At 39.9% G+C, this 27989-nt stretch overlaps 1 protein-coding gene across 4 annotated transcripts; it reads left to right on the top strand.

Annotated features, from left to right (window-relative positions):
- The first annotated feature begins 51 nt into the window (after window positions 1-51).
- eprs1 (glutamyl-prolyl-tRNA synthetase 1) lies at window positions 52-27951 on the top strand. 4 transcript variants are annotated; one of them, XM_074661042.1, is made up of 36 exons: window positions 52-217; window positions 5377-5461; window positions 5593-5692; window positions 5775-5931; window positions 6022-6158; window positions 6455-6549; window positions 6649-6775; window positions 7558-7750; window positions 7849-8020; window positions 8165-8398; window positions 8627-8711; window positions 9117-9176; window positions 10979-10999; window positions 13132-13242; window positions 14444-14580; window positions 14687-14894; window positions 14995-15107; window positions 15202-15313; window positions 16985-17161; window positions 17262-17429; window positions 17747-17992; window positions 19585-19890; window positions 20029-20259; window positions 20338-20609; window positions 22258-22309; window positions 22411-22620; window positions 22775-22847; window positions 23004-23083; window positions 23195-23296; window positions 23495-23650; window positions 23901-24098; window positions 24487-24660; window positions 25292-25452; window positions 26402-26480; window positions 26581-26645; window positions 26933-27951. In XM_074661042.1, exons 1-36 carry the CDS (start codon window positions 175-177, stop codon window positions 27081-27083), a joined length of 5091 nt encoding a protein of 1696 aa, XP_074517143.1. In that variant the 5' UTR covers window positions 52-174; the 3' UTR covers window positions 27084-27951. The 4 variants fall into 4 exon arrangements, with proteins under 4 accessions (XP_074517143.1, XP_074517151.1, XP_074517160.1 ...); XM_074661050.1 differs by lacking the exon at window positions 10979-10999; XM_074661059.1 differs by lacking the exon at window positions 17747-17992.
- The last annotated feature ends 38 nt before the right edge of the window (window positions 27952-27989 follow it).

Below are 27989 nucleotides of genomic sequence, written 5' to 3'. Positions count from 1 at the left end.
TTGGTTATCTTTGCAGTCATAAAAACAAAAGAGTTGGTTTCCTGTCTCTCTTCTTCACGCTGTGCTGCTGCTGCTTGGTGTGGCTGTGAGGAGTAACTAGTCTCTGGCTGTCTGCAGCTGCTGTTGGGTCTCTTATCAAACAGTGAACCTTTAGTGGAAGAAGGACTTCACAACATGGCGTTAAACCTCACCATCAACACCAGCAATCCGCCTCTGGGTGAGTTAAATAAACACTTCAACACTAACACCTCAATGACTGACAGACAGCTAGCTGTTAGCTGTTAGCTGTTACGTGTCACCCCAACAAATGAGACACTCTAGTTGAATATCATCCACTTTAATGTCTTAATTAAAAAGAATATAAATAGCTATGTCCCAAAAACATTAAAGTCACTGGACCAGTCATTAGGATCTGGTTGATAACAGAAGACACAAAGAGAAACAGTCAGATTAAAAGATCATATTAAAGGTTTAGTTTATGGAAACCAGCTGAACTGAATAGGATGTTTGTTTGTTTACAACTCAAACAAGTAGCCAAGTTGTTTATTTAGTAGATAAGTTACGTCTGTAACCGACCTACTGGTAAATATGAATTAAAATAGGTATGACAGTATGTCCATATAAGTTCAAATGGGCGTGTATGCTAGCTAACTACTAGCTAGCTACTAGCTAGTAGTTAGCTAGTAGTTAGCTAGCTCCTAGCTACTGCTTTACTCTCTTCAAGACTCAAGATGTTTATTGTCAGGCCGGTTATGCAGGTACAAATGATGTGAAATGCTTTTTGCTGGGAAGCTCCATTAAAATAATAAGCTATATTACAATTATAAAAGGAAATACTTTGTACAAGGCATATTAAGAACATATACATTAAGAACATATACAGGCATATTAAGAACATATACATTAAGAACATATATATTAAGAACATATACAGGCATATTAAGAATATATACAGGCATATTAAGAACATATACATTAAGAACATATACAGGCATATTAAGAACATATACAGGCATATTAAGAATATATACATTAAGAACATATATATTAAGAACATATACAGGCATATTAAGAACATATACATTAAGAACATATACAGGCATATTAAGAATATATACATTAAGAACATATACAGGCATATTAAGAATATATACAGGCACATTAAGAACATATACATTAAGAACATATACAGGCATATTAAGAATATATACAGGCACATTAAGAACATATACATTAAGAACATATACAGGCATATTAAGAATATATACAGGCACATTAAGAACATATACATTAAGAACATATACAGGCATATTAAGAACATATACATTAAGAACATATACAGGCATATTAAGAATATATACATTAAGAACATATACATTAAGAACATATACAGGCATATTAAGAACATATACATTAAGAACATATACAGGCATATTAAGAACATATACAGGCATATTAAGAACATATACAGGCATATTAAAAATATATACAGGCATATTAAGAACATATACATTAAGAACATATACAGGCATATTAAGAACATATACAGGCATATTAAGAACATATACAGGCACATTAAGAACATATACAGGCATATTAAAAATATATACAGGCATATTAAGAATATATACATTAAGAACATATACATTAAGAACATATACAGGCACATTAAGAACATATACAGGCATATTAAAAATATATACAGGCATATTAAGAATATATACATTAAGAACATATACATTAAGAACATATACAGGCATATTAAGAACATATACAGGCATATTAAGAACATATACAGGCATATTAAGAACATATACAGGTATATTAAGAATATATACTGGCATATTAAGAATATATACAGGCATATACAAACATACAGGCATATACAAACATATACAGGCATATTAAGAATATATACAGGCATATTAAGAACATATTAAGAACATATACAGGCATATTAAGAACATATACAGGCATATTAAAAATATATACAGGCATATTAAGAACATATACATTAAGAACATATACAGGCATATTAAGAATATATACAGGCATATTAAGAACATATACATTAAGAACATATACAGGCATATTAAGAATATATACATTAAGAACATATACAGGCATATTAAGAATATATACAGGCATATTTAGAACATATACAAACATATACAGGCATATTTAGAACATATACAAACATATACAGGCATATTAAGAGTATATACAGGCATGTTAAGAATGTATACAGGCATATTAAGAACATATACAGGCATATTAAGAATATATACAGGCATATTAAGAACATATACAGGCATATTAAGAATATATACAGGCATATTAAGAACATATACAGGCATATTAAGAATATATACAGGCATATTAAGAACATATACAGGCATATTAAGAATATATACAGGCATATTAAGAACATGTACAGGCATATTAAGAACATATTAAGAATATATACAGGCATATTAAGAACATATACAGGCATGTTAAGAATATATACAGGCATATTAAGAACATATACAGGCATATTAAGAACATATTAAGAATATATACAGGCATATTAAGAACATATACAGGCATATTAAGAACATATTAAGAATATATACAGGCATATTTAGAACATATACAAACATATACAGGCATATTTAGAACATATACAAACATATACAGGCATATTAAGAGTATATACAGGCATGTTAAGAATGTATACAGGCATATTAAGAACATATACAGGCATATTAAGAACATATTAAGAGTATATACAGGCATATTAAGAACATATTAAGAGTATATACAGGCATGTTAAGAATGTATACAGGCATATTAAGAATATATACAGTATATACAGTACAAGATATATTTTTGTGTGAGAAGGTGTCGTATAAATTATTTATTTAAAAGTTTGATGGTCTGGGGGAAAAAACTGTTCCTCAGTGTGCTTCACCTGTCAGTCTCATGAATCCTTCTCTGGACTGCTCTGGTTGGCTTAATGAGAGTCTGCAGCAGCACTACTTGCTCTAACAAGCTAAAGTTAGCTAGCTTGTCGTCGTGGCACCCTGAACAACAACATGAGGACAGCTGGTTCAAATACCCTTTTAATGACAGCAGCTACTTTACACTTTACACTTCAATTTTTCAACTTTAACCTTAGGAAGCATATAAACATTGCTTCATTGCATGCAAAAAGTCTTTTAAAGTTGGACATGACAAATCATACAAACACATGCTGACATGAGCTAACACCAGGTTAGCTCAGGTTTAAGGTGCTTTAAGTTTAGACATATTACATGTTGTTATAATCTATCTATAACCTGATGTGTTATATTAGTATGAGACAGTTCATTGTGTGAGGTTGAATACAGTCAGGATAAAGCTTTCCAAAGGGTTAGTGTGTCTCTGTTTTGTAGCATGATAAGCTAATGTATGAAGTAGCTTTGACAGCAGCTAAACAGCTCCCTGTGTGTTCACAGTGAGAACAGCAGGCTGATGCAAGCAGGCTGAAACGTGGAGAGTTGGATGGGAGGAGGGGTTGCATATTTGTTGCACTATGATTTCTGTTTCATTTGCTTTGCACCAGCACTCTTCCTGGGAAATGGGCAGCCTTTGTTGGGTTGGTGCCCACACACTAGTTTTCATCTGCAGAGATCAACCTACTAAGAGTAAAACCATCTATGCAGCTCTTCCATCAGACCTTTTATGGTAAACAGTTAATGTGTACGCTAAGTGTTTGAGACAAAGAAAGTCAGGAATGCTGAGATTATGAGGGAAAAAGATAACATGATTTAATAGTCAAGTCAAACTTTATTTATATATTTCAAGCGAAGCATTGGAAGGACCCCTGATTTGTCTTTGTGTTCAACTCTTCGGCTTAACTCCTTTGCTTGTTTTATGCATGTTAGTGCATGTTAGTGCCCTAGATGGTAGGGTGTACTGTCCTAGACCTCTAACAATTTATCATTATTTATTTATGTTTATAATTGTTTTTTTATAATAATACAATAGTACTTATAGTATAGTACTTATTATACTTATATACCTATTATACTACTATTTTATTTCATTTGTATATTTGTGGGTATTGTCGTGGGTGGGGGGTGGGCGGGATATCTATCAGTCCAAACATGTTCGTGCAGTGGATTATCAGAGTTGTATTAACAAAATTCAGAAATCAACTGTTTAAAAAAAACAACTTTATTTATATAACACGTTTAAAAACAACCACAGTTGACCAAAGTGCTGAACATGTCTATAATACAAATTAATTTCAAAGCAAACAACAATAAGAACAGAGTAAAACAGAGTAGCTGCACAATAGATGTATATGATCACGTGATCACAGGAACTCACAGCCTGAACTACATAATTACCCTATTTTGTATTCAACTTTTTATTTTTAGTCTTTTAAAGTTTGGCTTGTTAGGGTTTTTTAACTTTTTTGCTTACTTTATTTAAAGCTCCCATATTGTAAAGAGTGAGATTTTCATGTTTTTTTATATTATAAAGCAGGTTTTAATGTTATATAAATACTGTTAAACCATCAAAACACTCAATATACGGAGAAATACACACTCCGTATTCAGAAATTGTGCGTTTGAAACAAGCCGTTAGGATTTCTGTCCATTTGTGATGTCACAAATATACAATATTTAGACCATTACACAGTTTTAAACATAATCATTCTAAATGTGTCCCAGTTTATTTCCTGTTGCAGTGTATGTGAATAACATCAGCTGACAGGATGTAAACATGGACTCAAGCTGTTTCCTGCCATATTCAGGCAGATAGTATGAGGAAAATAATGTGTTTTTTTAAACATTAAAGCATGTAAACATGTTCTTGTAGAAACAAAAAATACAAGTATGAACCTGAAAATGAGCATAATATGTCCCCTTTAAAGCTCCCAGCATATTGCCCATGCAGAAAAAAAACAACCTAGGATCTTTTGGTTGTGCTTCAAGTTGACTTGCAATTTATCCCAAATTCTGTTTCCTGTATTGATATCATCCCTTGATATTACAAGCATTTCTATGCAAAGCCACTTGAGTACTGACAAAACCACTGTATTAGGCAAGCAGTACTTCTGCAAAGATTGCAAGTAACAGAGGCACACTACAGTGAGCATACTGTGCATCTCAGGACCGGTTCAACTGGTTATGTCTAGATGGTATGGTATGGTTCTGCACCGCCTTGTGTATGAGAGGCTGAACATTTATAAGAATCTAAAGCAAGTCCAGTTGCCCCAGACTTAACACTTCTAGATTCTCTAACCAAACTTGACTGAAGCTTGTTTACGCTGTTAAGCCGTGTTTACCCAGGCTCACAACAAACACTAATTACAGACGTTGAATTTTCTCCTCTGTCCTACAGGAGCGCTTCTGACAGCAGAGCATGTGAAGGGCAGCGTGCAGGTATCAGTGGAGGAAGGCAAAGACACCCAGCTTCACGTCTCAGAGTAGGTGAAATCATTATTTCAAATTGTGGCGTACTGTAGAAAATGCACATGTGAAGTTATAAGATGTGCAATTTTGATGTTTTTACTATGACTCATTTATTTCCACTCTGTGTACTCGTTCCTTCCCTCAGTGCGATCCAGTTCAATGATGCCAACTCCATCAGTCGGTACTTGGCTCGGGTGGCTCCGGCTCTTGGCCTCTACGGAGCCAACTTGATGGAGCAGACTGAGGTGTGTGTTCATGCATGTTAGAGATTTTCTGATCTGTTTGGGCACAATTTTCTTAAGTTGAGATGCTATCTGGTTTCTGCAGGTCGACCACTGGTTGGAGTTCAGTGCTCGCCGTCTGTGTGGCCAGTCTGATTTGAGCGTAGCGCTGGGTGAATTGGACAAGGCCCTTTCCCTGCGGACCTTCCTGGTTGGACATGCCCTCACCCTGGCTGACTTGTCTGTCTGGGCTGCCCTCAAAGGTCGGTACCTTTTTGCCATTTTCTCTATCTGTTTTTCTGTTTTAGTTTGGAATTTCTGTAGCTAAACCGGTAACCGGTGTTTCCCTGCAGGTCATGGGGAGTGGCCGAGCCAGGGCAAATCCTTCTCTCACGTCAACCGCTGGTTCTCTTTCCTGAGCTCCCAGGTTCCCTTCACTGCTGTGGGCAACAAGTACGCCAGTAAGAGAGCTCCAATGAGGAAATCAAGCGTAAGTGTTACTTCAGACATTAAGTGATTTGTGTTTTAATATTTATAAAATTTGAAGAAAAGATCATCATTGGGAAGTCCGACAGGGCTGACCTGGAGCGTTTATGCTCACTATACTGAAGAATATCAAAATTAGTATTAGTGTGAAAAGTTTTTATATGTTAACAAAAGTAATTTAAACTAACTCTTCGTTTGACATCACTGGAACTCATTTTGGGGGGGAAAGTAACATAATAAGTACGAAACAAATGCAGCTGTCCTGTTGTGTTCTTGACTGTTTGTGTCCCTGATCGACAGTCAGATGAGAAGAAGCAAGATCTTGGCAAATTTGCGGAGTTGCCGGGAGCTGAGATGGGCAAGGTGGTGGTTCGGTTCCCTCCTGAGGCCAGCGGGTAAGGCCTGATCTGGAGTTTAAGAGAGGTTCAGATTATAAATGGTCATTTTAGTACCTTTCTTAACATGGACCAATGTTTCTGTCTCTCTGTGGCCAGATACCTGCATATCGGCCATGCCAAGGCTGCTCTGCTCAACCAGCACTACCAGGTCACATTTAAAGGCAAGCTCATCATGCGCTTCGACGACACCAACCCTGAGAAGGAAAAGGAGGACTTTGAGAAGGTAAAACACTCAGATCTCAGAGCAAATGAAAAAAAAAAAACAAGGCTATAAATCAATTAAAATATTTAATTGCATAATGGTCCATAGTTAATCGTGATTAATCGCAAATTAATCACACATTTTTTATCTGTTCAAAATGTACCTTAAAAGAAGATTTTTCAAGTATTTAATACTTGCTTGCTTTATGCAAATGTATGTATATTATTGGAAATCGATTAACAACACAAAACAAAGACAGTTATTGTCTAGAAACTCTCTGCATTTAGCATAGAACATATGCTCAAATCATAACATGGCAAACTGCAGCCCAACAGGCAACAACAGCTGTCAGTGTGTCAGTGTGCTGACTTGACTATGACTTGCCCCAAACAGCATGTGATTATCATAAAGTTGGCATGTCTGTAAAGGGGAGACTTGTGGGTACCCATAGAACCCATTTTCATTCACATATCTTTGGGTCAGAGGTCAAGGGACCCCTTTGAAAATGGCCATGCAAGTTTTTCCTCGCAAACATTTAGCGTAAGTTTGAAGCGTTATTTAACCTCCTTCATGACAAGCTAGTATGACGTGGTTGGTAACAATGGATTAATCAAAAATCGCAAGTTGGGTTAATGTGTTAAAGAAATTAGTGGCATTAAAATGAATTTGTGTTAATGTGTTATTATAAAAAAAACATTTAATTATTCTCATACTACCTGTAAGAACCCAGAAACAGTGCTTATCATTCAGATGAAAAAATGTATTTTGTGTTCTTATTTCTACATGTCTTTATTGCTTCTCAGGTGATCCTTGAAGATGTCGCCATGCTCCAGATTCACCCTGACCAGTTCACCTACACCAGCGACCATTTTCTTACCATAATGCAATTTGGTGAACAGCTGCTTTCTGAGGGCAAGGCCTACATCGACAACACACCTCCTGAGCAGATGAAGCAGGAGAGGGAGCAGCGCACAGAGTCAAAAAACAGAAATAACAGTACGCCTGGAGAAACACGCCAAGTTTATCAGTCACAGTGAATGTTCGAATTTCGGAACTTTCTGAAGCTACAACTTCTCTCTCTCTCTCCTCTGTAGCGGTAGAGCAGAACATGAAGATGTGGACAGAGATGAAAGCTGGGACAGAGAGCGGTCAGACCTGCTGCATGAGGGCCAAGATTGACATGAACTCCAACAACGGCTGCCTGAGAGACCCCACCCTCTACCGCTGCAAGAACACTCCTCACCCTCGCACCGGAACCACCCACAAGTACTTGATTTAAATAAGTCCAGGGAGGGGCAAACTAGATTAGTAATTAAAATACAACCAACAATTTGAACATGAACATCTGGAGTATTTGCATCAAATATTGGACATATTGAAATATCCTACAAATATGTGTTGTTCTTCCAGAGTCTACCCAACATACGACTTTGCCTGTCCCATCGTGGACAGTTTGGAGGGTGTGACCCATGCTCTTAGGACCACTGAGTACCACGATCGTGACGAGCAGTTCTACTGGATAATCGACGCTCTGCGCCTCAGGAAGCCCTACATCTGGGAGTACGCCCGACTCAACCTCAACAACACCGTGCTGTCCAAGAGAAAGCTCACCTGGTTTGTCGACCAGGGATACGTCGAAGGATGGTAGGTCTAGTTTGATTTAGCTGGTGACTGATGCTTAGTAACGGGACTATCTGCAATGTATACGTCAACTAGTTCTTCTACTACTTCTTATTGTTCTCCCACAACCTCCTCTTTTTCTCCCTGTCCCCTCTATTCCCCCTGTATTCCTCCCCTTGATCTCTTTACCTTTTACTTGTTTCCCTCTCCACCGCCATGTTCTCATTTGACTTTTCTCATCTCGTTCTCCAGGGAGGACCCTCGCTTCCCCACTGTCAGAGGAGTCCTGAGGAGAGGAATGACCGTGGAGGGTCTGAAGCAGTTCATAGCTGCCCAGGTACATCTGTCATAGTGAGAGATGGGCAAGGGGAAAAGCCCGGATACCTCTCTAAAACAAAGACAGGAGGTGATGAATAAATGAGAGATAACACTCTCAACTCTCCACTAGACCAGAAAAAATTATACAAGTCGTGGCCTGAAAAGCATTTATCACAATAAAATGTAGAATTTGTTTTCATTTTCACGTGGGCTTAAATTGTTCCGTATACTTTCAAACATTGTGTACATAGTGCCACAGTCGGCACGAATAAGGAGTCCTACAATGTCAATATCAAGGGCGTAAGAGCGTTCACATTTGTAAATGTAATGAATTCTAGCTTTCCTTATTGGCGTCCACGGAGCTTAAAAAGGCTTTTGTCTCAGTGAAAAATGTGTTTTCCTTTTATCCTCCTCCTCCTTCCAGGGTGGATCCCGGTCAGTGGTGAACATGGAGTGGGACAAGATCTGGGCCTTCAATAAGAAGGTACATTTTTCTCCTTTGTCATCGCACATATAGGCCTGATTGTCTGAACCTAGCTCTATACTTAAATGTGGCTCCATTTTTATTTAATCATAGTCTGCATTGTTGTAAGATGTACGAATAATTTAAAATATTTCAAAGGGTCCCCCGGTAGACCACTGCAGACCATTTTAATGTACTGACATTTGTGTAATGTGCTACTTTTGAAGATTAAGGGCTACTTTGATATTGTCTTGCTATGTTAGAGAAAGAGGGGTATGATGACTGAATAATATAACCGAGGTTCAGAGAATTGCCCGTGGGTTTGCTGCTGGCATGGCTTCTTTCTGCTTTGCTGTTCTCATTCTGTTGAACGCTTTCATTTGCTACCTGGTTTCCTGCCTCATTACCCCACCTTCGCCCTCCACATCACCCCCAATAACACTGAAAAACCTCAAAAACCAAACCAGCTGCTTCATTTCATATCCCACATTTCATTGTTTTGTTGTCCCCATTTTCATCTGTGTGGACATCAGTGTTGCTTCCTCTGTGTGGTTTTTCCTCGCTGGCACTCGCTGCTTCATCCCAGAGTCAAGTAGAAGGTGACGAGAAGCTAATAGTTGAAAAAAATTTCATAAACGAGACCGCATACATATCTAATGCTAGGGAAAGAAAGAACAAATAAGTGAGTTTCAGACCTTAGTTTGAATTAGAGACACATTTTATACTAATGACTTCTGATTGGTGGAGTTGAATACAGGCTTTAAGGACTCTTCAGGGACAAAGAACAGCTACCAAAGTAGTGATGACAGTTAGTGTCAGGTTCAGATTTAGGAACAAACGTCGACTTCATATGCATGTTCAACTAACCCACTCCTCCCTGCCCTCTTCAGGCCCCAACGTTCCTTCACGTCAACTTGCCGATATTTACATTACAGATGTTTTTTTTTTCGATGTCCAATATTTAGCGAAAGCCTCTGAATTCAGTGAATGCAGTTATACATGTTATTAAATCACAGTAAATTCAGAATAATACAAGAATAGCAAACCAAATGAAAAATAACAGACAAACTGCTTTACTATGTAAATCGTTTTGTACCTGAGTGGTTATTTAAAGGACAGTTTGTCTACTGGTGCCCCACACAATCGCTAGTAAATAGCCACAAGCATGTTTGGTCACGTTTGTGGCTGAAATATGTTGCAAAACACAAGCTGAAGCATTGATGATGCTTCATTGACTTTGATTGAATATTTCATGTTGTTTCAAGCTGCAACAGGTTTGAAGTAATTACGGATTATGGATTCAGATTTTTAATCTGGTGTCTCTGCAGGCAGAGCTACTTAAATCAATTCCAGTAGTTGTCCTGGCAGTGTTAATCTAATGTTAATCCTTCTATTGGCACCTGGGTGCTTCTCCTCTTGCGATAGATTTCACTACGTTCCCATTGATGTTTTGGTCCTATTTTAGAATGTTGGGCAACAGAAAAAGTACAGATTATAAAGGTCATTAGCTCCCTAGACTACTGAATTATTAGTATTAGAATTTAGGTTGGGATTCCTTCGCCTGGTGGATAATGTTCATGCATAACAGACTAGCATCGTATGGAGTTTAGCATGATGTTCCCTCAATACAAGAGTAAAAACCATACGTGGTTAGAGCTGGAAATAAAAAAACAGGAAGGTGTAACCGTTGTATTGAGGACAAAGCGGAGAGGGGAAATAATGTAAACGTTCCATTCTATATAAATGTGTCTCTACCTCTTTCCTCTATCTTCCTCCCTCCTTGTATCTGACATTAAACAGCATCTCACTCTTCTGTTTCCAAGCTGCCAATTAGCTGTCTGAAGGTACTCCTCCACCTCCTCCTCCACCTCCTCTTGCTCATTTTCACCCACTCCCTCCCTGCTTTCATCATGGTCTGGTTTATCCTAAAATCTACCAACAGCATTCACTGTTTTACCAGCCGGTTAGATGTTCAGAGTATATATAGTGTATCCAAAATAATAAATAACAAAACGTGTTAAAAAAGCAAAGGACAGCAGAGTTGTGTAGTAGGAGGTCAGAGAGACATGTCATCCAGTCATTGGTGAACTACTAGAACTCTGAATTGGCGTCCTGTGTGAAATCTTGTATCATGGCACAAAAATGAGTACGATGGATCAACGTTAGTCTCTTGCACACCATGTTTGTTTTTGTTTTTTTACCCGTTTGTTGCTTTCATCACTTCCCATTCTCCATCCTCACTGATTTAAATTGATACTGAGCTGTGTGCTTGCTTTGGTTTTGAAGACTTCAGGGCCCAAAACCATAACTGGTGACATCGGTAAAGTAAATGTTGCTGTTGGAGGTGGAATGGAGTGGTTGAAGAGACATTTTTGTGGGTTCAGTTTGCTATTGTTTACATACTCACCTGAGTACTTGACTGCTGGAAACTGTATCTTTCATTCATATTATATATATATATAGTACCATCATTAGTATTACTATTACTATTATTATTATTATTATTGTTGTATTAACCTATACTACATCTATATTATTATTATTATTGTTATTATTATATCTTATATCATTTCTTACATCTTCTTGTATTATCATATTATACAGCTATACTATTATTATACTATTACATTACACTACTGTATCATACACTAATATACACTACTATATTCAGTACAATGGCACACTGTCACTTCACTGCTGTACTTATGTTATCTTATTTTTATTTTATTTTACTTTTTGGTGTTGGATGTGTCGCTTAAGCTACTGGATGCCTAAATTTCCTTCGGGATCAATAAACTATTTATGCATCTGTTGATATCTACATGGAACCTGGCATTTGTCAAAACTAATGTAGAAAGAAGAAAAATAATGTCAATACAGGAAATTCCATTTGCCTATACCCACACCAGTTATAGGAATAGTTTGGACTACTACAATGGGACTGCATTGTCTCTTAGAGGACAGGATGCTGTACTCTGCAACCCTTCTGTGATTTAGGCTCGGGGACCAAGATAAGATGGCTAAACTTAACAGAAGAATTTTCTAAACGCAGGTCAAGATCTCTACAAAACAGACTGGTTACATAAACTGCTAAATGTATTTAAAAACACAGACAGTCCTTCACCAGAGAAAGACATTAATATCCAGTGTTAAATCCTCCTCCCTTAATGTGTTCCTCCATCTATTCCCTTCTCTTCATCCTTCAGTCCGTTGCAGCTTTTTGAGCGAGCAGTTGAGACGTTTCCTCTTCATTTATTGACCGTATCCATCATTTATGTGAGATTTCAAAAGTGCTTCACACTTTATTTCCTAAATCACCATAAATAAGTTAATAAAACACACCGATTACTATCGGGAAATAGCATGCAAAAAATGTATTTGTTAGTTTGATAAGTTTATAGTCTTTGAGTTTATCAACTGGTTTGATTCCATCCTTGTTGGAACTAGGGAGTCGGGACTATTATTGTTCCTACTGGGGCTTGCATACTGAAAATGTCTACTTCTATTGTACTGGGAAGTCATTTGCATAAAACTATGCACAAGCGCTTCTTTGTGATCTTTGGGATTAAGATGGTGTTGGTGTCTTTCTGCTTGGATCATTTGGGCTCTTAAACATGCTGGCTGGTAAAGTAGTGAAAGTGAACGGTGACTGAATAAGCAGCTGAAGAAAAGCTTGTTTCCCTCGCCAGCATACGATCATGATCCACTCATGAAATCCGCTTTTCTTTCTCCATTCGTCTTTCTTCTTGTGCGTCTTACGTTCTTCATTCGTCACTTACTGAGCCGGGGTATATTTTACATTTTTGGTTTGTTTTCCAAAGAAAACTGTTTTTGAATTGAGTTGCACCATTTTCTGCTTTGTCCTTTTCATTACTCAGCATTTTGTATGTAGAGATTGTTACAAAGCACTCGTCTGCCGTTTCTTTTACTGACCCGTTTGTGTCTTTCTGTGTGTGTCTTTGTTTGTGTGTGTTAGGTTATTGACCCGGTAGCTCCCAGGTACACGGCTCTGTCCAGCTCCTATGTGGTTCCAGTCTCCGTCTCAGAGGCTACAGAGGAGATGAAGGAGGTGGCCAAACACCCTAAGGTTAGAGCTCTCTCATACAGTCTCATCAGCGAACCTCAAACTTGTGATGTTTGTTAGTGCTGTTTGTACCTGGAGGAGATCTGACTGATCAAAAGTTACACAGCAGCAGGAGATAATAAAGAAACAAACATTGTGGGGATGCTACTTTTTGCCATGATATCTTCTGTGTGGTACAGCTGCAGCACCTATTATTTTGGATGTGCATACTGCATACTTTTTTCTCAATTAGACCACCTTTCTCTTATTTCCATTGCTTGGAGGACATACATTAACTACTTTTTAAGTTGTGCAGAGCATTTAGAGCCTTGTGCTACAGACAGGCAGTGTGGTAGAAGTCAAAAGCAAGCAACAGGAGGCCTGTTGGAAGGAGTGGGCGATATAGCCAAAATCTTCTATCACGTTATTTGTAATTTTATATCACGGTAACTGTATATATCACAATAAAATAAAGAAAGAAATTGTTTAAATTAACCATACCGTACTTCCATCACATTTTATTATTTTTTCTCTTTTATCTGGAACAAACAAAAACAACTTCCTCACATGAGAAAACACTTGAGTTGAAAACAAAATACTCAAAACACTAAAACTAAAATTCTTTCAAAATGGAAGCTTTAAGGTTCCTGAGAGCCTGATTTCAGTCACTCAATGCAATATAAAAATTGCACAAATTTGTGTTTATACTAAAAGGGAAAAAAAAGTCTTGTCTTTTCCTGCAGGATTTGATCATCTTTCATTTCAAAAAGCTGACAAAACACTGTCAAAGTAAACTACAGTTTACAAATGTCTGGTAGGCTAATCATGTTCGAGTTCTTCCTCATCTTGGGTTGGTTGGGATGCGTCCTCTTGCTCTACTTCACTCTCCTTCTCCATGTCTGCCCAAATCACGTTACCTCGCAAGGCAGCTGGATTCGTGAGAATTGTGAGATAACGTGAGAATAGCTACCGTGGTAGAAACGGTGTAGCCAAATCTCTACCGGTGGACACATTTCTACCGTCGCACAGTATATACCGTCATATCGCCCAACCCTACCTGTTGGCGTCTACACATGATTCAGTTCAGTGATTCTGTTACAAACAACACTGTGCTGTAGTGTTGGACACATTGAGCTTTTAGAGGTCATTGTATTCTCACTCATTGGTACCACAACTGTCTCTTAGTACACATGCAAGTGCTGAAGTCATTTCTGTGTCCATCCAGAACGCAGAGGTGGGCATGAAGAACGTCTGGTTTGGACCTCGAGTTCTGGTTGAAGGAGCCGATGCTGAGACCTTCTCCGTAGGAGAGATGGTCACCTTCATCAACTGGGGCAACCTCATCATCACCAAGATCAATAAGTATGTACTGGGGGATCCTAATCCACGTTGTTGTTGTTGTTGTTGTTGATGAGAATCACGTGGTGTCGCATTAAAGTAATGATACGCATCCCTTCTCCTCGCTCAGAGGGGCTGATGGTAAGGTCGTGTCCATGGAGGCTCGTCTGAACCTGGAGAACAAGGACTACAAGAAGACGACAAAGATCACGTGGCTGGCTGACACAAGCAGCGCCCCCATGCTGCCCACCATCTGCATAAACTACCAGCCTCTCATCTCCAAAGCCGTCATCACCAAAGAAGACGACTTCAAGGACTTCATTAACAAAAACAGCAAGGTCTGTTTTCCAACACGTGTTCTTGATCTCACAGCATGCGTCGCATTTATCCTTTTCAAATCTTATGTTTTGTTTGATTGTCTCATTTTCACTTTCTCAGTTGGAGGAGAAGATGCTCGGAGATCCTTGTCTGAAGAACCTGAAGAAAGGTGACATCATCCAGCTCCAGAGGCGGGGCTTCTACATCTGTGACCAGACGTATGAGCCAGTTAGGTGAGGGGAAACGACCAATTTTTTTGTTTAAATGGAGATCACCATAAACATACTTGGATCTAACTATGTTGATTGTCCCACTGTCTGTGTACAGTCCTAACAGCTGTAAGGAGAGTCCCTGTGTCCTGCTCTACATTCCTGATGGACACACCAAGGAGATGCCGACTGCTGGATCCAAGGACAAGAGCAAGGCCTCCAGCAATGCAGTGAGTGCTTTTGATGAAAACCCCCAAATGTTTTTTTAATTATTTACCAATGACCATTATCCTCTATCTGTATATCAGACTTGTTATCAGTGTATAAGACCTCTTAAATAATCCAACAGAAATTGGTTTAACTGTTAGTGTTAATGTTGAATGGGAAGGACTGTTTACTTTGACTGGTTCATAAAAGTTGTGGCCACCAGGGGGCAGCGGTTAAAATGCACTCCAGTTAAGATGTTCCTTTTGGTTATTTATTGAAAATAGACAAATGAGTGTGTGGAGTACTGGAACTGTAGATAAATGACAATAATTAGTACAATTTATATGTTTCAACAGCTTGTTACATAACCTACAGGTATACAGTGCAACAAATATACACTTTTAGAGGTTAAATACATAAAGCAAATACAAACCCAGAAATGAAATAGTCACTGACATCTCTGTTCAAACATTCATTTTGCAAATAAGTCTCATACAACAATAAGGCATCACGCTGAATCAGCTGAACATCTTCTACAGGTTTTTTCTTCATTATGGCGGATGGCATAAAGTAGCTACTAGCATCCATCCAATATTAGCAATCTCACAGAAATAAACTTTGCCTACATTTTGCAGAGAACAGCAAACTAATAACCGCCTAATTGAAGCTTGTAAAGCAACACCGCCATTAATATACAGCGTTGGTTATACATTAATTGAAGGATTAAACATACGGGGACAGAATACAGGCTGTAATACACATTTTTTGAGACTGCTACTCTCTCCTTTATACAAACAACAGCGAACGAGCAGCAATATATATCGGACTAGATTGCTGTGCAAACGAACACAATGTAAACATTATTATGAGATAAAACTAACAAGAAAATGTAACTATATACTCAGATCATTACCCTGGGTGCTCTCAGTTTCATCTAGAACATCTCTCCCAATTCATTGTCTATGGAGCAGCTCCAAACTTTAGACCTTATGTTTGAGTTTTAATTTGAGTTTTAGCACTCTAGTTTTTGGATTTGAGAGAGAGTTGTTCATGTTTACTAATATTTTTTGGACTGTCTTAGACCAATAGGAATAACATGTATGAATTTTGAAAATGGCCGTAGTTCCCCTTTAAATATTTAGTATATAATCTATTTAAAAGCACTGCAGTCTTTCCACGCCGGCACTCCCTTCTTAACCTTTTCACAAACTCAATGTCGACCGTCTTCTTCCGCGAGCAGCAGAGTGTAGTGCAGTTCCTGCTTGGCTGCTTCTCTGTCAGCTTGTTGATTATTCACACACTAGTGCTCTGATCTTTTGTTACTTAACATCAACTGGTTGAGGATGTAAAATTACTCGATCTGGTATTAATAAGGGTATATGGGTGTTCAGCCTTGGGATGGGTACAGAGTGAAGTTAGCTGTGTTGGGACGTCAACCGCAGTAGGACGAACCTGAGTGGTAGTGATTGCTAACTAGTCTTACCAGTAATGCAAATGTTGGCCAAACAATAGATAGACTTTAGGTATGCTTTGAATCAAGCTTTAAAGACACTAGTAGAGTCTTTAGTCACAACAGGGAAGGTTAGAAAAAGAAAGAGGAGCCCGCAGTCATCTCTTTGACGTCTGGGATAAACTGGCACCTGTCAGTTTCTTGCTCTTCTTTGTTTCTAAATCTACCTTACCTCTCATCTTAGCCTGCCTCAACCCCTGCAAAGGCTGCCTCCACCTCTGCCCCAGCGCCTGCCTCAGCCTCAGCCGGTGACGTGTTCTCCAGCATAGTAGCACAAGGGGAAGCTGTCCGTCTGCTAAAGGTTGCCAAGGCTCCTAAAGAAGAAGTGGACAAGGCCGTCCAGCAGCTGCTCTCTCTAAAGGTACGTCAGCTGTTATGAAAAGCAATTGAACTAAATAAAGTTATACACATGATTTGCAGTCTCATTCTTACTCTCTCTCTCTCTCTCTCTCTCTCTGCAGGCACAGTTTAAGCAGCAGACAGGTATGGACTACAAACCAGGCATGGCTCCTCCCACCTCAGCTCCAGCCCCGCCCACCACATCAGCAGACACCACCTCCTGTCCGTTCACCCTCGTTACCCAGCAGGGCGAGCTGGTCAGGAAACTGAAGGCAGAGAAGGCACCTAAGGTAACCTAGACATTTGTCATGTACACATCTGCTTGCCCTGTCACTGTTCATGTCCTCATCCGTCAATTAGCACTCACGTCCCAAGTCGTCTGTCCGTTCATTGATATTGTCCTGAGTGATTTGTCCAGTCATTTCTCGTGTCCTCGTTCGTTGTCCAGTGAATCCTCACGTCCAAAAGTTGTTTGTTTGTTAGTCGCTCGCTGCTCGTGTCCCAATGATTTGTCCAGTTATTGCTCGTGTCCCCCACGTCGTTTGCATGCCAGTCGAGTTTGTCCTTAACTACCTGCAACAATAAGCTGGTTTGTTGATGGCACCAGGACCAGGTTGATGTAGCAGTGAAGCAGCTCCTCGCACTCAAGGTGGAGTTTAAAAAGCTGACTGGTCAGGATTACAAACCTGGGATGGCCCCTTCCACTCCTGCCTCCTCCGCTGCTCCTTCTCCTGTGACTTCCTCCTCCTCCTCCTCCTCTTCTTCTTCCTCCTGCTCTTCTTCGGGCCTGTATGAGCGTGTTTCACAACAGGGGGACACTGTGAGGAAACTGAAGTCTGAAAAAGCCCCCAAGGTATTCTGATGCAGCATCGCAGGCAGTAGAGACGTAGTGATAGAAAATAATGTCAAATAAAAATCAAGTGCAATTGTGAATATCAGTGTAATGCCGCAAGTAGCTATATATTATCACTAATAACTAGTACCTCATTACTTATACAAACACCATTTAACAAACAAATCAACCTCACATTTCTAACATGACCAAGACGCTCATAACCAATTAGTCCATTACTCGACGGAGTAAAGTACAGATCTTTTATTATATAAACTATTAACCTCTTAACAATCCGGCTGCTATTCTGTCTTTCAGAAGTTGTAGCGGGCTCAGTCCCAAAGCTAGAGTGAAGATCCTGGTATCACATCTCAAACTAGAAAACCTTTCGATTGGTACCAACCGTGTCATGTTAGGTTGTTAAGAAAAATGTTAAATAATGCTCCAAAGTTACGCAAAATTTTGGTGAGGAAAAACTGCCATGGGCATTTTTCGAAGGGGTCCCTTGACCTCTGACATCAAGATATGTGAATGAAAACTGAGATGAAATGAGTGAAAACTTGTAAGATATAACAGATGTTGACAAACTGCATAATTTGCAGTTGAAAAAAGGTAATAAATCGCAATATATCACAATATATCTTATCGCAATACTTAGCATATCGCAAAATGTTTAAAATCGCAATAAGATAAGGTATCGTGGGGCCACTTGTGATTCCCACCCCTACTGTTTTCTGCCAAAGTTGGAACCAGTTGGGTTACTTCACATGATAGATTACAGTATTTATTTTTTCTCAATGCTTTTCTCACATGTTTGAGTTGTTCGAAGCTCAGTTGGAGAAAGGTGATGTCACGTACGTCTGTGCACCAATCAAGATTTAGCAATTTAGAATCACTGGTCGACTCCACCTGCAACACTCAGCCAGACTCCTCTGTGCTAAAATCGAACATTCCTCCTGTTTCTAAGGTCTTTTGACTCTTCTATTCCACCAGCCAATATAAGTTTTCAGAGAGGTATGAGGAATCATTTCAGGTTCACTTGCCAGTGTCTGATCTAGGGAGGCCTCTATAGTCTGCCACTCCAAGCTGTCTTGAAGTCACATAGTGAGATGCCTACAGCAGGAGGTGTTTCTGGTCTTATTTGATATGCTGAGTTTAATGATGGTCTTATAGTAACACGAAAAAGACAAGTCTTAGTAGAACATACAACAAAAGGGAATCCCAAAGATGGTTAGAACAGGTGTTTAGAGTGGGTAATAACACTAATAATAAAATAAACATACAAAATACACAGTATAAACACTAAGAACTTTTGGTTGAAACAAGATCTGGGGTGGGGCATCAACAGCTGGTCCAACCCCCTCTGAAAAGAGACTGACCCAACACCAATGCTGATGAAAAGGTAAACCAGGCCAGTGATTGTTAGCTATAAGCTTATATGCTTAAATAAGTGATTTTTTTCTTCAGTATCAACATTTTCAGAATCACAATATTTGTATTTTTATTCAGTGCTTCCATGTCAATTATGCACATGTGCTGTCACAGCAGTGTTGCCATTACAGGATTCTAAAAATATGAATTTAGTCACTGTATCCTTGTCCTTGTGTCCCCAGGACCAGGTTGATGCAGCAATTAAACAGCTGCTTGTCCTGAAGGCAGAATACAAACAGGCCACGGGCCAGGAGTACAAGCCTGGAGCAGCCCCAGTAGAGAAAGCCGCCTCCGCCCCAGTCCAGAAAGCCACCGCCCCGGTCCAGAAAGCTGCCGCCCCGGTTCAGAAAGCCGCCGCCCCGGTCCAGAAGGCCGCCGCCCCAGTCCAGAACAACCCCAGCCCTGCCCCTGCTGCCACCGGCCTCTACGAGAAGGTTGCTGAGCAGGGAGAAGAGGTCAGGAAACTGAAAGTTGGAAAAGCACCCAAGGTAAGACTATAACTGCACTATCACGACTACTGCGTATCCATCTACTACCAGTGTTTCCCTACTTTCAGAGTCTTTATACTGTTGAATAGTCTCTGCTGCTCTGACTAAATGGTTCTCTTCTTCCTGGCTGTTCATCAGGATCAGGTAGAGGCTGCAGTGAAGCAGCTGTTGGCTCTAAAGGCAGAGTATAAACAGCAGACCGGACAGGATTACAAACCAGGATTACAAGCCCCAGGTAGCCAAGCCAAGACCCAGTCCAGCCCCCCCTCGACCCAGTCCAGTTCTCCCCCGCAGGCCCAGGAGCTGTTCTCACAGGTGTCCCAACAGGGAGAGCTAGTGAGAAAGTTGAAGTCTGAGAAAGCCCCAAAGGTAAGGACTCAATCACAGAGTGGAGTTAAATACGGCTAGTACTGAAGAGGAAATATAATAACTTTACATCCATTTCAGGATCAGGTGGAAGAAGCCGTGAAGGCTCTCCTGGACCTGAAGAGCCAGTACAAGACGCTTACTGGACAGGAGTACAAACCAGTGGCAGCTGCCGGAGCCACTGGAGGAGAGGACAAAAACCGCAAGGAGAGGGAGAACAAGTCTGAGAAGCAGGGAGGAGGAGGACCAGGAGGAGGGAAGAAGGGTAAAGGAGACAAAGCCGGCCAGGGCAAAGAGGCGTCAGGAGGAGCAGGAGGATCAGGAGAGGGTCAAGGACCTAAGAAACAAACACGGTGAGAGACTGGAAACGGATATATAAAAGGAGAGAGGTTAAGAAGTAGATCCAGACGATGATAAACTAGCTCTTTCTTCATCTGACAGTAGTTTGAAATGTTACCAGCCGGTATGTTTAGTATAAAATGGGCTCCATTACGGCGAGTTGTTATCTCAGGAACAAAAATGTTATTTTACTTTTTGCATCTGAAGTCAACTTTTTCTACTTCAAACTCTTCCTTTCAGTCTCTCTCTGTAAGTGCACATTTAACCTCTCACATCATGATTTTCAAACCTGTTTTCAGTTTTAGTTTGGTGTCTCTAACTATAGTCAAACTATATTTCTCCGTCATCCCACATTTGGAGCTCTGCAGGCTGAAGAAAGATATGTGGATATTTAGGCAGTTAGATGAACAGATGTATGACGAGAACACAAGCAGTCACAGTTGGTTGTACTGAAAATGAATTATGCTGAAATTGACAGGATTTGGCGTCAAAATGTCTGAGCCAATAAAAAGCCTTGTTCTGAACTGTCTTTTCTCTATTGGGCATGTTATAGTTCGTTGAATGAGATGCTTCCTTAGCAAGGTGCATTGTTTGGTATGGAGGAGTTAAACATACAGTAACTGGCAATTAATAAGCCTTATGATGCCGGTAGTTGTATTTTTTAGTCTTTAAAACAAATACTGGAGCGGTGACACATTGTGGGGACAGAGACACATACTTGGATTTCTTACTTGGACACTGAAGATGGATCATCTGTAAGCACAACCCTCTGCTACGGTTGCTAAACGACTGAAGAGGTTTTGTTTTTTGTAATCAGATTTGGTGAGTTTTAAATGGTTGGTGTGTTTTCCGTCTGCTTGATCAGTGCTTGTGGTCTGCTGTAAGCCTCAAGGGTGCTCTGTGAATGATAGTGCTGCATTACTAATGAATATGAATATCTATATTCTGCATGGTTTTCTATCCATATTAAATACAGAACACATCAGCACCCTTAAACCATGAAGACCTGCTGAAGTTGAAAAGGTTTTGATAAAAGATGCAAAAAGGACAATAAAAACATCTGTTCCTCAGATAAAGACTAATAATCATGATCACACTGTCGCCCTAATAATGGAGATTATGATATTTTGCCATTATGGTGAAGCTCCGTCTCCGTTTTGTCTGTTAGCAGATGGAAGCTGGTTTGCTGGTTTTATAGCTACTGATGTGAGCTTTGAGTTGCATGGTTGGCTGAGCTGGGAATGGCTCTGTGTTTTGTTAGAATTGTGTTATTGCACTCAAGAGTATTCTTGTACCTACACCTAGACTAACTAATCAGGCATGGCCTCACATATTGTGTTGTGTTGTGGTATAATTTCCCAGATTGCTCTGCCACTTTATTTGGGCAGTGCTTCATCACCACTGCCTCTAATTTGACAAATTGTTCTTTCAGTGCAAAGATAATAAAACAATTTGAGTGGAGAAAACTCTAATACAGTAAAACAGACAGTAACCACTTCTTAAAAAATGTGATGCCTATAAAACAAAATAATAAATTGAACTGTGTGATTAACAAAATAAAAACACTGTTACACACAGTTACACTTTAGGTATTGTTTTGGAGTGTTTTGGACCTCTTAATCTCGAGGTTTGCATCACACTAACTTGTCTGTCTCCTGACAGGTTGGGCTTGGAGGCCAAGAAAGAGGAGAACCTGGCTGACTGGTACTCTCAGGTGAGTTACTCCAATAAAATATGTTTCTACCTACGGAATAGCCATTTAAAATGTCTTTTAAAAATCCCCCTTGTCAATGTAATGCTGCTCCTCCTCACCAGGTCATCACTAAAGCAGAGATGATTGAGTACTACGATGTCAGCGGCTGCTACGTGCTGCGGCCCTGGGCCTACTCCATCTGGGAGGCCATTCAAGACTTCTTTAACCGGGAGATCAGAAAAATGGGAGTGGAGAACTGCTACTTCCCCATGTTCGTCTCTCAGGCTGCCCTGGAGAAAGAGAAAACACACATAGAAGACTTTGCTCCAGAGGTAAGAGGAGAGGACCTCCCATGGGTGAAATAATATAATGGAGGGAAGAAGCATGATAATAGAAAATACCAGAAGTATACTTTACTGAAACAATGCAGCACAACGATTTATATTATAATAATCATTTAATGATGATGTTGTCATCTTTTGTCAGGTTGCCTGGGTAACCCGGTCAGGGAAGACCGAGCTGGCAGAGCCCATTGCTGTCAGACCCACCAGTGAGACAGGTCTGAACCACAGCATCAATCATCATCATCACCATCAATTCAGACACATACAATGAACATAATAGCTTTTATCTTGTTGTTAATGCAGCGGTCGGTGTTGTTTTGCTGTTCTGTCATGTTTGGTATGAACCTGTGGTCTGTTTTGTTTTGCCTCAGCGATGTACCCTGCCTACGCTAAATGGGTCCAGTCCCACAGAGACCTGCCAATCAAACTCAACCAGTGGTGTAACGTTGTGGTCAGTATCCTCTTACAAGCTTGTTAAAGAAAATTAGAACACAGAGGACTGGCAACCTTGTGTCTTTTTCTCTCTTCTCACCTCTTTCTCTCCTCCCACTTCTGCCTGCAGAGATGGGAGTTCAAACACCCCCAGCCCTTCCTGAGGACAAGAGAGTTCCTGTGGCAGGAGGGACACACAGCCTATGCCACCAAAGAGGAGGCAGCTGAGGAGGTAACAGCCCTGCTGGCAATGCTGTCGTACCTACAACTGACACAAGCACTCCTCTGTCCGTTATGTTTAATGAAATACACAAGAACTGTTTTTGATGCATCAGTGCTGAGATGGATAATACATTTACAGCCCCAACAGTAGTGTTGTTGTTTTGACTACCCTGTATTGTACAAAAATGTAACTCTAATGTATTTGTAGGTGCTTGAGATCCTGGATCTGTACGCCAGGGTGTATGAAGAGCTGATGGCGATCCCCGTGGTGAAGGGGAGGAAGACGGAGAAGGAGAAGTTTGCAGGAGGAGATTACACCACCACTGTGGAGGCATTCATCTCTGCCAGCGGCCGAGCCATTCAGGTACTGTAGTACAGTGGATCACTTCATTTGATCCTTTCACACCGATACCAGCAAAAGGTTACGTTTAATTCCTATGATGAGCTGCAGAGAAACAGACAATGATTCATGATAATTATTCTCCTCTTTTTCACACTTAATTCAATATGCAGTCAGACAGTGATGGATTAGAGTGTTGTTTTTTTTTAGTAACCATTGCACTGTAAAAAAACAAAACAAAACATGAAGTCATCTTGTCTTTGTGCTTCGTCAGGGCGCTACATCTCATCATCTCGGCCAGAACTTCGCCAAGATGTTTGAGATCATGTTCGAGGATCCGAAGAATCCGGGTGAGAAACAGCTGGTTTACCAGAACTCCTGGGGAATCACAACCAGGACTATTGGTGTCCTCACCATGGTCCACGGAGACAACATGGGACTCGTATTGCCACCCAGGGTTGCCTGCCTGCAGGTAGACACACATACATACCATTCTCACACGCGAAATGGAAATACAGTAGATGTATAGTGTTGCATGTAGTATGTATGTATTAAATTAATGTACATGATTTCGGACCCCAGGAAGACTAGCTGGTGCCATTGGTATCAGCTAATGGGGATCCTTTTTAAATAAATAAATAAATATACTTGATGGATGATTTTATTCATTATTCACACCCATTAAGCCCAAGACACCTGATTTTTTTTTTTAATCTCCATCTTATATTTTTACATGAAATAAAAGAATAGATGAAGAACAAACCCCCCTTCTAAAGGAACAAAAACACCTTTGATAAACTGATACATGCAAGAAAAAAGCATATAGCACTATATGATTAAAATGTCTCTTTTTTTCCCAGGTTGTTATCATCCCATGTGGGATCACTGCCACCCTGCCAGAGCCGGAGAAGGAGGCACTGTTGACCCAGTGCTCTAAATACCTGAAAAGGCTGCAGGCTGCCGGCATCAGGGTGAAGACTGACCTCCGAGACAACTACTCCCCAGGGTGGAAGTTCAACCACTGGGAGCTCAAGGTCAGACATAATATGATGACAACAGTGGTAGTTGTAGTGATAGTTGTGGTACTGCTTTACCGGAAGGCATAAATTCAACAATAGGAAACAATAAATAAAGAAGATAAAAGTTGAGTCGCCGTCTACAGATCTGAATAGTCCAGTGTTACAGCCTGAGTGTCAGCAAACACTAACTCTTACTTTTCTAGTACTTGTTTTGGTGTCTGTATTAATATGGTTTTGTTATTTATTTATTTTTAAATTATTATTATTTTTTCTATTTATTTTATTTTTGTATCCATTTATTTATTCACAACTATTTATATATCCGTTTTTTCTTCTTTACTTTGTCTGTGATTACCTAATTTAATTCCATGTTTAACTTGCCAAATCTTCCATGTGTACCACACTATCTCAATCACATCAGAGGAGCCCTGGTTTGAGGGAATATTGGTCTAGGATGACAATGTTGTGAAAATATGTAAAATACAAACCCTCTATAATTGTACTCTTGTATTACACCTTTGTGCCAATAAAAGTTCAAGTCACAACAAAGTAGTTGTGAAGGCATTGCTAATGACAGTATCTGTTTCTCTCTCTCGTTTCTCTCGTTTCTCTCGTTTCTCTGTGTGTACGTATGTTTCTTGTCCAGGGAGTTCCTATCCGTCTGGAAGTGGGTCCTAAAGATATGCAGCAGCGCCAGTGTGTCACAGTGAGGAGAGACTCGGGCGTGAAGACGACAATTCCAGAGGCTGAGGTGGAGAAGAAGCTGGTCGTCATGTTGGAGGACATCCAAACCAACCTATTCAACAAGTAAGATGCAGCACCACACACCAGGGTCAGACCTGCACTATACTTGTCTGGCAACTTGACATATCAGCATTCAACTGACCACAGAAAAGGCATGGAAAAAACAGCAGTGAAACCTGTCTCGCATGATCTTAATCTCACTCAAAGGATTTTAACACCATGTGCTTTAATGTCATGTGATAGAATAAAACCCGCTGTTTCAGAGGCATTCACACTGCACAGAATAATTAGTCTACTGACCCTCCTATTCTCATGTTGGTCGGACCTTTACTCACACACACAGATTACGTAAACCCATACATATAACTGATAGATAGAAGGGGCTTTTTAATAAAATAAAATTGTATACACTTGTATTTGATAAATGTATGACATACATTGGACATACTTGGTCCATCATTGCTTTCGGACAGCTGCTGATCAACACTAGCTTTCATAAAGGCACAAAAAAACAGACACATGCAGTATTAAACTTCTTATAGTGTTGTGGTTGACATAGCTGTAAATTGAAGTGGCTTTAATTGATATTTTATATAATAATGTATCAAATGATAATGTGTAATGTGAGAGGGATTCGCTCATAGTGAACCTACCTATCACTCGAATCTGCAGCTCCCCTCGTCTTTACAGAGCTTTATAGTGCTGCTGGATGTGTAAAGAAGCATGCTAAGACGTTAGCTATATGAACTTAAAAGGTGATATGTCAGTGTTGTGTTCACAACTTTTTTTCTGCTGCCCCCAAGTGGCCAAAAAACATTTCGTTGCAGGTTTAAAATTATAATCCCAACCAGCTGGGGGCAACATTGTGTTAGAAATAATGAACACAGACTGTGACAGATCCAGTTGTAAATGAGAATACACAGAATTATAGTAAAAAGAAGAGATGCTTACATGGTGTCCATAAACATACAATAAGATTGATTGAAGTGTGTTATGTGTGTGTGTTTGTCAGAGCATCAGATGACCTGAAGAGAAACATGGTGCCTGCAGACACAATGGAACAGTTCCAGAAAGAGCTGGATCAGGGCAAGGTGAGTAACAACAAACCACATGCAGCACAAAACGTTTAATTTATCTCGTCTGTTTCTCACCAGAGTAAATAACTGATAATACGTTTATCTTGCTTGATAGATGGTCCAGATTCCGTTCTGTGGAGGAATTGAGTGCGAGGATTGGATCAAGAAAACCACTGCCAAGTACGTCCAACATGTCACTGGCTGACAAATATACAATAAGCACTGAGTCACATTATTAAAAAATAATACTTTTTGCACATTTTGCTGTTCTATGGAGTCATTTCAAATACACATATTCAAGATAGGGTTATTTGTAAAGTACTATATGATTTGTCCCTTTCACATCAGGTTTTTGGAAAATACAAAATGTTAAATATTAATTATTCCTGCCCAATTTCACCTCCTTTTGCTTTGAGTGCTTTAATTTCAACCAGTAAAGACATTGTTGTGTTTCGTTGTCCCTTTAGGGACCAGGACCTGGAGCCTGGAGCTCCGTCCATGGGAGCCAAGAGCCTCTGTATCCCCTTCTCCCCCCTGAAGACGCTGCAGCCCGGTCAGATGTGTGTCAGCGGCAAGGAGCCTGCCCAGTACTACACCCTGTTTGGACGCAGCTACTGAGCAGCTGCTCCGCTGCAGCACGAGGACGAACATCTTAGCTAAAAAGGGCTTTCCTACCTTCTGTCATCTCTCATCTCTTTCTTTTTCTCTGATCTCTTGTGTGAGCGTATGGGGTATAATGGGTAAGGGGTGACTGGACTGTGGGATTTAGAATGGCAATATGTTTTTTTAAACATTATATGTTAACATTGTTATAACGCAGCTGGAAGAAAGTTACTCTTAACAGTTCCGTCATGAGAAGAAATGCTGGTTGTGCTGTTTGTCTCCTACATGGCTGATTACTCTCTAAAGGCCATGTCAAAATAACACTCACTGTCAGGCAGTGGTTTGTATTAGGATGGGAAATACCACCAAAAAAACAGGCAAATGTTAAATCTTTCTACCCATATTTTTTTTACACTGTTAAAAAAAAATCTAGTTAAAATGTTTGTTAAGTTAAGTTTCTGTCACACACATTAAGTTGGTTTGCGCCCTTTGAAATCTGGAAAAACTCAAAAAAGCAAATACTGTTAGAAAAAAAAATCACGGGAAACATACCATCTACCGCCGTCTGGGGAAAAAGTACTCTTGCCTGCTAACAGTCCCGTCCCTTGCAGCCAAACTGTCTCAGGAACTCTGCAGGTACTCAGGCTTGTAGTTGGGGTATTATTCTCACAGCTTTATCAGCCCTCCTCGCTCCGTATGACTGGTTACAGTATGTGGCTCATGATTCACAGCTTAATATAAACTCCTCAGATCCACCAGAGCCAAATGACGCAAGGCTGCGAGGAACTGTAAATGGTTAATAGTCAGTAATGTAGTCTTCTGTCACTACTCTCCCGTTAAGGAACTCGACAACTTGTCTATAATAAAGTCATTTCCATGGCAAGCTGCCCTCTGTTGTTTTTGATTCTGGATAAACATGGG

This window comes from Sebastes fasciatus, chromosome 2 (assembly GCF_043250625.1).
Source record: "Sebastes fasciatus isolate fSebFas1 chromosome 2, fSebFas1.pri, whole genome shotgun sequence".
Taxonomy (NCBI): domain Eukaryota; kingdom Metazoa; phylum Chordata; class Actinopteri; order Perciformes; family Sebastidae; genus Sebastes; species Sebastes fasciatus.
This window is presented reverse-complemented; position numbering and strand designations above follow the sequence as displayed.